The following is a 15,361-nucleotide window of genomic DNA, read 5'->3' on the forward strand; positions in this document are numbered from 1 at the left end:
CGAAGAGTTTCCATGCGAAACCTTGGTACTCTGAAGTACCTGTTTATGCTCTTTAGGTCCAGAATGGGCCGGAACGTTCCCTCCTTCTTTGGGACTATGAAGTAAATGGAGTACCGACCCTTCCTTCCTTCTTGCTCTTATGGGTACGGGGAAATGGCTGCTAGATGAAGACGACACTGCAAAAAGTGTCCTGAACCGCCTGATGTTTGGCCGCGAATCTGCAGGGAGAGACTAGAAACCGGTCCCAAGAGCGCTGTGCAAAATCTAAAGTGTAGCCTTGTTTTATCACGGTCAGCACCCACTGATCCGTTGTGATCTTGGCCCATTCCTCAAAAAATAGGGACAGTCTGCCCCCCTACAGCCGGCACAGAGGAATGGGCCGGCGCCCCTTCATTGTGAGGATTTGGACCCGGGAGCAGACTGGGCCACCCCTGCTCTGCCGAATCTTCGGCCACAAAAAGGCAGAGACCAGGCCTGCTGCTTCAGTTGCGCTGACCGAAAGGAAGAGCTAGGCATTTTAGCCGGTCGATATCGCTGATTCCCCCTGAATCTGGCTCTGGAACCCCGAGACAGAGGCCTGTCCTCTGGTAACTGGTGAACCTTATTTTCGCCAAAAGATTGAATCATATCCTCCAAGACTTTGCCAAACAACAATTTTCCCTTAAAAGGCATAGAATCAAGTGGGCTTTGGAGGACACATCTGCCAACCAGTGTCTCAACCACAAAAGTCTACGAGCCGAGACCGCCGTCGACACCATGGATCTCACCGATGTCCACAACAAGTCGTGGAACACATCCGCACAGTAGGCCACGGAGGATTCCAGCCGACCTGCCTGAGCGGCTTCCGCCTCTGAGAGGCCATCATTAGCTTGCAATTGTTGCACCCAGAGAAGACCCCGCTCTCATTGCTAAGTTACTGCAAATAGCTGCCCTGACCCCTCAGAGTGGAGACCTAAAAATTTCTCTTAAGCTGGACCTCTAACTTCCGGTCCTGCAGATCCTTGAGCGCAGTTACTCCCGTAACAGGAATCGTGGTCTTTCTGGTAACAGCGGCCACCGCTGTGTCTACTTTGGGCCCTCGCAGCATCTCCAAAGCATCCTCTGGCAGAGGATATAGCTTACCCATGGCCTTTTCCACCTTCAACCCAAGATCAGGGGTATCCCACTCCTGGAACAAAGAACATAAGAAAATGCCATACTGGGTCAGACCAAGGGTCCATCAAGCCCAGCATCCTGTTTCCAACAGTGGCCAATCCAGGCCATAAGAACCTGGCAAGTACCCAAAAACTAAGTCTATTCCATGTAACCATTGCTAATGGCAGTGGCTATTCTCTAAGTGAACTTAATAGCAGGTAATGGACTTCTCCTCCAAGAACTTATCCAATCCTTTTTTAAACACAGCTATACTAACTGCACGAACCACATTCTCTGGCAACAAATTCCAGAGTTTAATTGTGCGTTGAGTAAAAAAGAACTTTCTCCGATTAGTTTTAAATGTGCCCCATGGAGTGCCCCATGGAGTGCCCCCTAGTCTTTCTATTATCCGAAAGAGTAAATAACCGATTCACATCTACCCGTTCTAGACCTCTCATGATTTTAAACACCTCTATCATATCCCCCCTCAGTCGTCTCTTCTCCAAGCTGAAAAGTCCTAACCTCTTTAGTCTTTCCTCATAGGGGAGTTGTTCCATTCCCCTTAACATTTTGGTAGCCCTTCTCTGTACCTTCTCCATCGCAATTATATCTTTGAGATGCGGCGACCAGAATTGTACACAGTATTCAAGGTGCGGTCTCACCATGGAGCGATACAGAGGCATTATGACATTTTTCGTTTTATTCATCATTCCTTTTCTAATAATTCCCAACATTCTGTTTGCTTTTTTGACTGCCGCAGCACACTGAACCGACGATTTCAATGTGTTATCCACTATGACACCTAGATCTCTTTCTTGGGTTGTAGCACCTAATATGGAACCCAACATCGTGTAATTATAGCATGGGTTATTTTTCCCTATATGCATCACCTTGCACTTATCCACATTAAATTTCATCCGCCATTTGGATGCCCAATTTTCCAGTCTCACAAGGTCTTCCTGCAATTTATCACAATCTGCTTGTGATTTAACTACTCTGAACAATTTTGTGTCATCTGCAAATTTGATTCTCTCACTCGTTGTATTTCTTTCCAGATCATTTATAAATATATTGAACAGTAAGGGTCCCAATACAGATCTCTGAGGCACTCCACTGTCCACTCCCTTCCACTGAGAAAATTGCCCATTTAATCCTACTCTCTGTTTCCTGTCTTTTAGCCAGTTTGCAATCCACGAAAGGACATCGCCACCTATCCCATGACTTTTTACTTTTCCTAGAAGCCTCTCATGAGGAACTTTGTCAAACGCCTTCTGAAAATCCAAGTATACTATATCTACCGGTTCACCTTTATCCACATGTTTATTAACTCCTTCAAAAAAGTGAAGCAGATTTGTGAGGCAAGACTTGCCCTGGGTAAAGCCATGCTGACTTCGTTCCATTAAACAATGTCTTTCTATATGTTCTGTGATTTTGATGTTTAGAACACTTTCCACTATTTTTCCTGGCACTGAAGTCAGGCTAACCGGTCTGTAGTTTCCCGGATCGCCCCTGGAGCCCTTTTTAAATATTGGGGTTACATTTGCTATCCTCCAGTCTTCAGGTACAATGGATGATTTTAATGATAAGTTACAAATTTTTACTAATAGGTCTGAAATTTCATTTTTTAGTTCCTTCAGAACTCTGGGGTGTATACCGTCCGGTCCAGGTGATTTACTACTCTTCAGTTTGTCAATCAGGCCTACCACATCTTCTAGGTTCACCGTGATTTGATTCAGTCCATCTGAATCATTACCCATGAAAACCTTCTCCATTACGGGTACCTCCCCAACATCCTCTTCAGTAAACACTGAAGCAAAGAAATCATTTAATCTTTCCGCGATGGCCTTATCTTCTCTAAGTGCCCCTTTAACCCCTCAATCATCTAACGGTCCAACTGACTCCCTCACAGGCTTTCTGCTTCGGATATATTTAAAAAAAAATTTTTACTGTGAGTTTTTGCCTCTACAGCCAACTTCTTTTCAAATTCTCCTTTAGCCTGTCTTACAATGTCTTACAAGTCTGTAGCTGAAAAATGAAAGGCGGTTGCTGGACCTTTCAGGCCCAACAAAACAGGATCCATAGTACCTAATTTTGACTCCTCAGGAGGACTCAATGCCCAGTTCCGCCAGGATAGAAGGAATAAGAGGGCCAAGCTCATCTTTACGAAACAGGCGAACCTCTTTGGGGTCATCTCCCTCTGCGGCCTGCGAGCCTCTTAACTGCCCCTTGCGGCTGGAGATCAGGATCCGCATTCACCCCATGCGGGGGTGTAGGCAGAGGGTCCAGGTCCTCTGGGTCCGTATCCGGCTGAGGAACCCCAGTACAAAGAGGATGCTTAGCAGAGACGGTCCCTTCTCGCCTCGAGGTCTAGCACGTTTCCTGGCGTGAGACCTGCGCCCCCCCCCCCAGCGGCGACTTTTTCTCCCATGCGCTTCTTGTCTAACTTCCGTACTTTAAACTCCTTGTGAAGTAATAAGGCAAACAGACAAAAAGGAGGAAGAGGAGGAGGAGTCTGAGACCCCCTCAGGGTCATCCTCCGTAGCGAGGCGGCACCGGGAGAGAGAAAAGAAAATCAGCGAAACAAGAAGAGCCCAAAAAACCGATCCCCTCACTCAAAATGAGGCGAAAACACAGGGAGGAGTGAGCGAGTCAACCCCTTGTGGAAAACTAAAGTAAAAATCAAACCTAGAATTTTATTTTTTTTTTCAAACCTTGCCCGGCCGTGGTCCAAGGTGCTGATCCGCAGGGTGGAGTGAGCTGGGATCCCCGGTATCACACCCGAGCTGCCAAAGAAGAATATGAGGGTCCTCAACCCTGGCTTGCAGCTGCCTCAATACTAGCAGGGGATGGCCCTCTCAGGACCTACCGATCCCCTGGGAGGCTGCCACACTGTTCCTTCTTGGCAAACCTAAGCTTTTTTTTTTTAAACTAGCAAAGTTAAGGAAATCAGCAAATTACAAAGATCCCCTAACTCTGACTAACTTTCCTAAGAAAAACTATTCTCACAGACCAGACTGAAGGTTCTGCACCCCACCATCTGCTGGAGACAGATTAATACTGCCAGACTGTAGTTGGCACCATCCTATGTAAGGCACAGTTTGTTTTAAAAACATCTGTCTCCATCTGCTAGAGGGGGGGCAAAACCCAGGAGTCTGGACAGATCCTGGGTACGTACAGGGAACGTGAATTAAAAAAAAAAAGTTTTACTAATGACCTCAAGGCAATTAATGCTACTGCTTATAAAGAAAATATATATTTAAAACATTGATATTCCACCTAAATCAATCCTGTTTGAGAGAGTACATGCGAGAGTGTGGGTGTGTGAGAGTGAGCGTGCGCAACTTCTATCTTCTCTCTCTTTGCCTGGTCCTAGCAATAAAATCAATGGGACCCCAATAGACAGTCCTGATACTGGGTTCAAAGCAGAACAGAGGCAGAAAAGTTAACTTTTCGTAAAGGCTTACACACAAACATTAGAAGGACCTAGACAGGAAAATAAGCAGCAGAATTCAAAATAAGCACGCCCTTTTAAATACATGTTTTACTAAACTATGGCTGCCATCAGTTCACAGACTGGCTTACAACTAAGCATTTAGGCGTGCAAAAAAATTCTGCACTGAAGTATACGTCCAGGGGAGAGCAATATTCATCCCTAGGGTGATCCAGAGCTTATTTTTTGCCCACTAGTTTACTTCTGCTCTTTTGGGCTTCCTTTTCAATGAAAATTGGTCTCGAGTCTCATGAGCTTTTCTCTCCATTTTTAAACCCTTCTTTGCCTGTCCAGCCCTGTCACTACACTGAAAATTGCACACTATATTTTACATTGTGTATGCATAAAGTTGTTGTTTTTCTTTTTCTTTTTTTTAATTAAGAGCAAATTTAAACATTCTACAAATTAATAGAACATTAACTTACCTCTGGACAACCATGAGAAGCCCTGCTCCTGTGTTCTAGGCTTAACAAAAACAAAAAAGTTCTCCATCAGTATGTCACTGCATTGAAGGCTGCAGCAAATGCAGATGGTTTCAATATCTGGAACACAATGTACACCATAGCAGACACCCAAAATGTTGGGAAGGTAATGAAGATATTATGCTTCAGGCACGGATGGTGTCTACTCCAGGCAAAGCTCTGTGTCACAAGTGGGAAGAAAACCAGGCAGGAGACATACTTGTGCTGCCAAAGACCTTGGCAATGGGGGAGTGAAAGTAAAGCTGCAGTGGATTCTGGCTGCACCTTGCGGCTTTTGTCTGCCATTACAAGGGTACAGAGACTGCAGAATACCTTTTTGGTTTGGGGAAGGGAAGAGAAAGCCCCAAACTAACCTCTACTTCCCCCTACTTCTTACTTTAGGTTTTACACAACGTCATTCTTACACCAGGCCTTGATACGTTTTCTTTGGATCTTCAAGCCATCGCGTAAAAAAAACAAACAAAAAAACCCCAAACAAACCCGAGGAACCAGCAGCTGAGTGTTCTCAGCCTCCCGTTAGCCACATTAAGTTGAAAGGGGGAAGGAAGGGAACCCTCCAACATTTGGTTCCTCCTCTGGAGGTCTGCTGCAGCTTCTTTAGGATCTGGTTTACCAAGGCTGTTTTCCAGCAAATCAACCCAACCCAGCAAACCTTTAGCAGTATGTCATCACCTGAGAAACCTGCCTCGGATTTATCTCTTGCCCGGAACCACGCCAGTCTCCTTCAACCCTTCCACCCTGTCCCCAGCAGCGACTCACAGACCCCCCCTTCCTTATCCCCCCCAGTCTCTTTCAATTAGAGATGTCTAATTTTACAGACATTTTTAAGTGGTGGGGAGGGAGAGGAATCATTTTAGCATTGTTTGGGGGAAGAAAAAAAAATGGAAATTGTGGGAGAAACCAATTTATACATGATGCTTTCAACCAAACACTGTCTAAGACACAAAACTGTGTACAGCTCAAATAGCATTAGATTTTTTTTTTTAAATATAAAAACACATTAGTATTATGAAATTTAAATGTATTAAACAGTTATAACAAATAAATGTAGTGCTAGAGACTGACCAACAAACTGCTGCAACGTGAGTATCCCAATGGATTGGAGATTTTGCCAGTAAGTTTGGCAAGCATTGATTAGATATATATAATTAACAACAGGGCAGTCTCTCATCTTTTAACTGCACAATTGCGTCCAAGGTGGGAAGCACAGGAGCAGATCACTAAAATGAAGCAATTGATGCCTCATGTATTATATGGGGGAAAAAGCACTGCCAATTGCAGCATTGGAAAGATGGAGTAGCAGAGATTGCCTCTATGGCAATTTGTTGTATTCATATGGAATATAAATGCCACAAATAAATAGATTATTCCTTAAGTTTCTAAGAGAAAAAAAAAAAGATTGAAGGATATGAACAAGCCTGGGGGGGTTTATTGGACTTGGCGCAAGTCCATCTTTACTTCTATACTACTGCTTACTATATCAACCAAGTTCGTATTTTAAGTATTCTTGTGATTTTGTGTGTCTTGAAAATAAAGGATTTAGAGAAAAGAAATCAGAGGATGCAAGCTGAAAATAAGAACCATGAACACGGTAGTAAATAAAAAGGTAACTTTTTATTACCTGAAATTAGAAACAGTTTTCCTGCACTCAACATTATTTAGATTACAAAAAGAAGAAACTCATTTTCTGAGTCCTCCCAAGTGTTATACTGGCAATGCCTTTTTCAAAAGTTTTCTATAAAATAAAAAAAATCTTGTCAGCGTAACATATCACAGCAGTAACTAATAGTAAACATAGCTATTCGGTTATACTTAACATGGAAACAATCACTTATCTAACAAAATCAGCTATACAAAACATGTCCTGGAATACACTAGCAACTAACAAGTGATTTGAAACTTTGGTTTACTACAGATTTACATGGATTGAAATGAGCTTCTCTGTTCTTTCGCACGTGAGTGTTTCTTGATGTAGCATGATTTCCAAACCGATCACTTCCACATGCTGCAGAAGATGGGGGGAGGGGGGGGGGGGGAAAAAAAAAAAAAAAAAGAGAGGGAATTTTAGGTGTACAAATGAAGTTAAAAAAAAAGTCACACTATGCAGAAGTACAAGAAGAGTAACTGAAACATACACAATGGCTCTCAGCCATTATCGAGATATAGAGCGTCTGAACTGTATTACAGTCACCCCCCTCTTCCCCTTTACTGAGCTATAGTGCGATATGCAGACCACCTCATGCCCAGCTGACCCAGTGTCACTGCTGTTCTCACTGATCTGCAGAAGGGAAGATAATTCTTGAAAGCGAGTCACAAGTGGTTTGAGGTTTAAATATCACCTGCAGCTTCTGTATTGATTTTTTTTTTTTTTTTTAAAGTGGCCTAATACAGCAATCACAATACTTTATTCAGGATCGGAATTGCAATTAATATTTTTCACTGTCCTACATCTTTCTATTATATAGCTATTAGCAAGTGTTTTGAGAACATAATGGGCAGGTAATATTTTAAAACCATGTCTTTAAAAGCATCTCACATCATTTGAAGAGAGAAAATCTTTTAAGAGAAGATTTTTTTTTTTTTTTTTTTTTTAGTTTATCTAGAGCATTTCCAAGTTTTTCCACTTCTGGCTTTGGGGAAGGAAGGAGGCAAACTTTTCCTGAAATTTTCTGGGCCTTTACATCTCTGTGCTCAATCCCCCACCCCCAACCATTTTTCCCCCACTCCACTCTCCTTCTCAACTCCCCACCCTCCTCTCTAGCAATGCCAGCCCACACCTACCCTGCCAGTCAATCAGCTCCAGCCACCCCCTCCATCAGCTGCCACTGCAGCAACCTTCCGTCCTAATCTACCACTAGGTTGCTTTTAATGAGTTTCAGTCACAAAATGCCCGAATGCCTGCTCTAGTCCCTCAAGAGCAGCACAGAAGTTCAGGTACTGTGCAACAAAAACTCACCAAGAACCATGTTGTGGTGGAAGAAGAAGCTGCAGCAGAGCATGAAAATCCCAGATGCTACAGCAACCTGGCACCCGGAATTTGTCAAGCCCTGTCTTAAATTCTGCATGCAAAAATCAGAGTGTATAATTAACACTAATGGCAAAGCTGTTCCAAAAAAAAAAAAAAAGTCACACTATGCAGAAATACAAGAAGAGTAACTGAAAAGCATCAAGTTTTAACACTCACCAAAATTTAGCAGCTCATTTGCCGATACAATAGTACCATTTTATTGTCCCTGTGCGAAACTTTACAAATACAGTCCTTCTGTAATCCCGTCTTTGTGCAAATTCAGGCCAGCTGCAATTGCAGGAATGTCTGTCTGTGCAAGGGTCTCCTTGTGACTGTAGGCACACATTAAGTCATTGAATCTCATCTGCGCCATTGTCGATCGCAGGTAATTTTTAACACGACGGAGCATGGAAAGGCTTCTTTCTGCAGTTGCTGTGGTCACAGGTATCGTGTAGTATAAACAAAGTAATTTGTGCACCTCCGGCAGAAATGTCTTGGCCACAGGCACTGCATTCATTGCATCTGAGATTGACCTAATGGTTGTCATCATTGCGGGCTTATTTCCAGATGCTTTTATCATATACGGCAACATTTTTAACTGTGTACGCAAGTGATCAAAATTAAAATCACTAGCATATAATTCCAAAGTCGTGGGAGCAAAACTGACTTTTTCTCCTTTAGCTGCAGATAGCAGCAGCTTCTCCAGGTCAATTGCCACATCAGTGTCCTTCTGATTGAACAAATGAGCCAGTTCGCAGGCAAGTAAATCCAAAACTTCATAATACTGTCCCTTATAGTATTCTGCTGGACTCGGAAAGGTGTCGTCTCCCCCATTCAGTCTTTCTGAAAGTCTTTGGTGCCTTGGCAGCACAGGTGGATCTGTCAAGTCTTGGGCAGCATATGTCACCAACCTGTAAAAACCTTTACAGGCATATTCTGACCGCTGCCGTAGAAGAAATTCCTGTGTTAGTTTCACTGCTTTCTGTGCATCCTGCAGTGTCGTGTTGGCTACCTGTAATGTTTTGGATAACCGTTCCGTGGCAGAGAAAACGAGATGGGAGAGATGCAGACCATAAAATGTACTGAATTTTTCTAGTATTGCCAAAATACCACAAGCTCTTCTACCATATTCGTCATCGGATTCCTCGTTTATCTGTGTCATTGTGTTATACAGAACACGGTAGTTATCTATGATTGATTTCATTGCGCTGGTGCAGACAATCCATCGTGTTGGACAGAGGGTGTGCAGGTTTTGACTCTCCGGGGACAATTCTCGCTTTAAAGATGTAAACAAGTTGGTGTGCTTTGGGGATTGCTTAATGAGATAGGTCACCTCTAATACCATGTTCAATGCATCCCGAACTGCTTTACAGTTCCTCCCCACATCCTGCAGGCGCAGATTTATGCAGTGTGCCAAGCAATGAACATGAATGGCTGCAGGATTCATTTGTTTAAATTGAGCAGCAACACCAGGGATGTGACCGGACAAGTTAGCTGCACCATCATATGCTTGTCCTCTACATAGGCTCAGTGGCATATTACAATGTATCAAAATATCATTTAGTAACCTATAGATGGTAGAGGAGTTTGTTTTAGGTAAGTCGATGAGGCCAATGAAATCTTCATGTATTGCGTAATTTGTGTCTACCCAACGAAATAAAGTGATCAGTTCTTTGTTTTCAATATCCCTTGTTTCATCCACAAGAAGGGAGTAAAATCCCACCTCATGCATCTTTGAAAGCAATCTCTGTAAAATGTCCTTTGCAAAGAGATGAATTAATTCGTTAATCACATCAGGGGACATGTATTCTTTTTCAGATACCCAGCGGCTAAGATCAGGACAATCCTCAGCGCGAAGCTGCATGAGCTGATGCAGATTGCCACTTTCGGAGTTGTGACCTTCTATTGCCAGTCCTTGTGCTATGAGAAAACGAAGGGACGTTAACTGTTTAATTAGCATTGCTTGGTTATATTTTTGTTTAACCTTAGGTGGCGAAACAAGCGGCGCATCAACGCTTGGTTGATGTAACATATAGATTTGCATTTGAGCGGTGGCTTCCTGGTGAAATTGTGTCTCTTCATGTTTTTTGAAGGACGTGATAGCATGTTTCCAATTCTGAAAACCAACAACAGTAAATGCACCCTCATTTTTTTTGGTCAAGTTTAGACCTTTGACTGTACAGAAACGGCACTGCGTGCAAAACAATTTGCCCTGCGTTTCACATAAAGTCAGCCAATTGAATTCTTTGAACCAACACCACTGAACAGACCGAATTCGCTGTGATGACCCAGTTCCCTGTACCTTTTTAGTTCCCTCCAACACTGCGCGGTTATCTGGTTGAAAGGATCTGGAAAAATCCATGCAGCATTCACTGGAGCAGTGGATGATAGCAGCACAAGTGGAGGAGGTAGACATGTCAGCTTCTGTTGTGTCACTGTCATTATTGAAATCTATCTCTTCCTTCATTGATTCCTGTAGCAGACCTGGTAGTGCTTGTGTTGCAGCTTCATCTCTTTTGTTTTGTTTGCTTTCGAAAAAGTCTGTAATGGCCTTATTTCGTTTCATTTTTATGTTTTTGCCAAATGTCCTAAACGCGTTTTAGTGACTTTAGCTGGAACACACACAGACAATTTATTTATGATACATCTAAGGCAGAGTATTACATCAGGTAAAAAGCAGAACTATAGCTTGCTATTTAGCTACATGGGTGTCTCTAGGCTGAAGTATTGGGGGGGGGGGGGGGCAGGGGCAAGCAACATTTCCACATCACACACACATCCCTACAGCATAGACCCCTTCCTTTTCTATATACAGCATTAATGTGCACTTCTCTGTTTGCTAGGCTAGGCATGTAGCCAGGAGCACAAAAACTGCTAGTTTGATGGCCTGTAAGCAGTAAGATAATTTACAGACAGTTTCAGACAGCAGCATGGAGTGCAACAATGATAAAACCTCAGTACTACCCTCTAACGTCGCCATCACCAAATCTCCCAGCTCAAGGCTGGGTACAATATGTGGATGTCAGAAGGGCAGTATACAAAAAAGCTCCAGAAAGCAGCGTAGCCACTGGAAACTGTGTAAACCCTGTGGTACCAGAAAGACAGTGAGATCAAAATCATCATGGACTGTAGATAAAGAAGTTGTGATTGTACAGAATATTCACAGACCAACCAATAAAAAGCTTGATGCTGTATGGGGTTCCAACTTATACCTCTTCCAGTACCACTGCTCCTTGCTCTATTAACTGCACAAGAAACGAAGCAGCCAGCAGCAGCATCTGAGAGCATTTTGGTATTTCCTTCCCCTCTCCAGTCGAGCAGACCCTTAACACCACTGTCAGTCCGCTCCATGACCCCTGCGCCCACCATTTCCATAATCCACCAGCTCTCTGCCCAACCACCCCTGACCCAGCGTCCTCCTGAGCTGCAGCACCCACATTCCTCCCCAGCATGGGTGGCCTACGTTTTCTATACACATTCAAGATGTGGGAACACTAGGACTATTCTTTCTAAAAAGAATTACTGCAGTGCATCTAGGATTCCTCAAACTATTAAACTGCCTTTGTACTGTCCCATATTTGGATCTATTTCTAGGTCTTTGTATGCTCTCATCTCATTAATACACAGTGTTCCTTCTTTTTAATCCTATGAAGGCAATACTGAGCTGCATGTGCTAAACTCACATTTCCCACTTATTATTGTGAGGTTTGGGCGATCTTCTGTTGAGGATTTACACGCCTGATTTACAATTAACCATGGAGAAGGGGGGTGGGGGTTTATACAGAAGGAACTTTCAGAACTACAGCACACCAACATCTCAAGAATAAAAAAATGAACAAAAGAGGGGCATCCTAATGGTTCTGAACTGGAATATCTCAAATTCCATTTTGTAACTACAGATTAAAAAAAAAAAAAAAAAAAAAAAAAACCACACACAGCTACAAGATACATTTTAAGAAACTTTAAATGCAGCTCTTGCAAAGGGAACTCATCACTGAACAAAAAAAAATTAGATGTATACCAGTGAATGGTCAGTAAAATGCAACAGTATATATACTGTGCCTGGATTTCTGGTATACAACTTCCAACATTTTTGCCTTATAAAATTAAATTTAGGTACATATTACTGTTAACGAATCAAAGCTAAAAGATTAATAGCATTAATGAGAACTGCTGCTGCGGTCCTTCAGTCTGCAACAGCAAAGTTCTATTTCAAATTAAACTTTCATATCAATGTTTAAATCTGAAATAGAATTTTATCAGAAAATGGTATTCAAAGTGTGCTTAGGGTTTTAACATTCACTATAATCTCAAACAGAAATTAAAGCCCTGATCCTAAGTCTGTGCAACTGCAATTGCATATAGATCTGCCCACCCAAACTGAAAGTAATCGAACAAGATGTCCAAAAACATTTTTGATACTTTATCTGTTTCAGCATAAAACAAAATGTTACTGTCTGCCTTACATATACACTAATCCTGATACTAATGTATCAGATTATATACAATATCCACTGCTACATTGAAATGAATACATAATACAATGTTTCCTCTTACCAATAAACTCCTGAACAGACACTGCATACAAACGGAAGGAAATCTGAAATCAGAAGAGAGATACTATCAGGTTTCAACATTTAAGACTTATTTCTGTAAGTACAAACCATGGGCTCCAAACCTAGGGGGGTCTCAACTACAAGGAAAAAATTACTAACTTACTTGATCATTCCTGTCCTCCAAGGAAGGCAGGGTTAATCCACACAAGGGGTTTATACACCTCAGCAGCAGATGGAGACGGAGTAAAAGCTGACATCACAGCTATACAGACCTGCCCAGACATCAGCCTGCCAGTATTCTCTGGAAAAGTCAAACTGAAGGGAAGACATCCCAGAACGGGAAACTGCAGGAACTGTTGATGTTTCCAGCAAATGGGAATATGCAGATATGCTTCTGTCAGATCCAGAGACATGAGGTATTCCTCCAATTGTACTGCCATTATTACGGAGCACACAGTTTCCATTCAGAAATGAGTCACCCTCAAATGATGACTCCTGTGAGATCAGGATAAGTCGGAAGGACCCCTCCCTTCTGGGGTACAACAAAAATAGATGGAACAGTAGCCATATTTCCTTGTGATTTGGGAACAGGAATTACAGCCTTCAAGACCAGTAGCCACCCTCTTCTGAGGAGAGTTGCATAAAGACATTTGGAGGCATTCCAGAACATTGCCATCCCGAATCACTTCCAGAATCCACTGGTCTGACATGATCTGAACCCACCTGTGATAAAAGCAAAAGATGCCCGCCTATCTCCTGCACCAGCAGGCGCGTCTGTAAACCTTCATCGAGAAGTTAGAGAGGGTCCACTCCTGAAGCCCATATCCTTCCGGGGCGAAAGGACTGAGACCTATTGAAGAAATGAGTTCTTTGAGAAGAGGCCCCTCTATAAAGGACAAACACACCTGTAGTCTTGAGTGGCCACTTGTCCGAAAAGGATGTGAAGCCTGCTTATCCTTCCAGCAAATGAGACCCGGGCTTCCTCCCATTTTCCATCTTCTCCAATTCACTGCCAAATAAGAGAGGATCCTTATTGGGCAACTTAGTGAGATTGGAAGAAATGGTGTCTGCTGACCAATTTCGTAGCCACAACTGATGTCTAGCCACTATCATGGAAGCAACCCTGGGAGTAGTGCGCACACAAGGTCACAGCCTGCATCAGCTAAGGCGGCGGCTCCTGGTTCCATTACCACTCTGCCACCCAAAATAGTTTCCTAAGGCTCTTGAGAGAGATGCAAACTAGCTCGAGCCACCAAGGAACAAGAAGCAATTTGTAAATTCATCACCATGGCATCAAAAGCTTGCTTAAGGATAGCTTCAATCCTTCTATCCTGAACATCCTTTAGAGCTGCTCCTCCTTCCACGAGAATAGTGGTTCGTTTAGTAACAGAATACACCAGTACATCCATCTTTGGGAAATGCAACTGCTCTCTTACCTTTGGATCCAATGGATACAAACCTGCCAAGGGATACTCCCCTTTGAAGCTTGCCTCTGGGACACTGCGTTCCACTCTTGAAAGAGGGGAAAGAAGCATGAAGCTTTGCATATGGTGACCAATATGGGATCTTTCTTCTGTGCATTTGTGGAGTCACTCCCAGCCACCCCAAGTGTCTTCAGAGTCTGAGATAACAGACCTGGCAACTCAGCTCTATGAAAGAATCGGAATAGAGTTCTATGTTCTCCTTCCTCTAGAGGGGAGAAGCCCAAATCTTCAGTCTCATCTCAACCCCCATCCTCTGGAGCACCATTAAGGACTGCTGAACCGCAGCATTTCCCTGCAGGGGTGGACAAGTGGTGACCCCAAGAAAGCAACTCTGGTTTAGGAGGCATTACAGTCTCTGAAGATCACCCCTGTAGAAAAGTCTGTAGTCCATGGAAAAAATTCCACCCAGGAAAAGAAGGATGGATACATCCCAGGGTCCACAGGCTCAAACCTGACACCTTCTGAGTGAATATCTCCTGAAGATGTCTGTCATTGGATCAACTGAAGAAGGGGACACCGCCATTGTGTCACCTTTTGTCCCACTCTCCTGTGAAAGAGGGGATAGACCAGCATCAGCACAATCATTAGGAGGTAAATTACCTCAAGTATCCAAGCAGCAATGACAGACTCGCAGAAAGCCCTGGTTGAATTGCCCTTATATGGTAAGCATTACAAATTGCTAGGCGTTTAGACTTCTTTGAAACCAGCACCATGTTGTACCAGCGTGTTGCACGCCTCAACAAGATATGCGCACAATATGCGCTCAGAAACAAATACATGAACAGCAAACCGCAGAAAGTATGCGCACAAGTAGGTGCTCTGACACTCCAGCACCATGCAGTGTTTAGAAGGCGCACACAAAAGCACAAGAAACTGCTGCTGCGGCCTACCACGCAACGCGAGATATCCAGCCTGGGAGTGGAGCCTAGCCAAAAGGCTGCTCAACCCGTTAAGCCTGCGCTGCTTCCACACTCACTAAACTCCCCAGAGATGTGAGCGGGAAAACGCTGAATACCAAAGCTGAGGAGGAAGACCTGGTAAGAATGAGATAGGGAAAAACCTTCCTAGCATTCAGCTTAGTCATTTTTTTGCATCTGAGCTCAGCCCTCCCTGGCTCAAGGCAGCCCTCCCTGGCTACCGGAGGAGAGGGCGAAAGCCTTTATCGCTGAATCTCTTAGCCTGCAACTACACTTTTTTTTTGTCCACAC

General features: G+C 43.4%; 1 protein-coding gene across 14 annotated transcripts in view; it reads right to left on the reverse strand.

The window, feature by feature from the left end:
* ZFAND1 (zinc finger AN1-type containing 1) overlaps positions 1 to 15,361 on the reverse strand; it is a 31,741-nt gene that overhangs the window by 13,871 nt on the left and 2,509 nt on the right. For 8 of the 14 annotated variants that reach the window (XM_029591560.1, XM_029591566.1, XM_029591564.1 and 5 more), the window contains 2 exons: positions 12,671 to 12,713; positions 5,050 to 5,089 (listed from right to left, as the gene is read on the reverse strand). In XM_029591560.1, the coding sequence (XP_029447420.1) occupies positions 5,050 to 5,089; positions 12,671 to 12,713 (83 nt within the window). Of the gene's footprint in view, positions 1 to 5,049; positions 5,090 to 6,701; positions 7,112 to 8,290; positions 10,726 to 12,670; positions 12,714 to 12,832; positions 14,701 to 15,361 lie in introns of those variants that run through there. The other 6 variants (XR_003854867.1, XR_003854864.1, XR_003854866.1 and 3 more) reach the window with 3 other exon arrangements.

Source organism: Rhinatrema bivittatum, chromosome 2, assembly GCF_901001135.1.
Source record: "Rhinatrema bivittatum chromosome 2, aRhiBiv1.1, whole genome shotgun sequence".
Lineage (NCBI taxonomy): Eukaryota > Metazoa > Chordata > Amphibia > Gymnophiona > Rhinatrematidae > Rhinatrema > Rhinatrema bivittatum.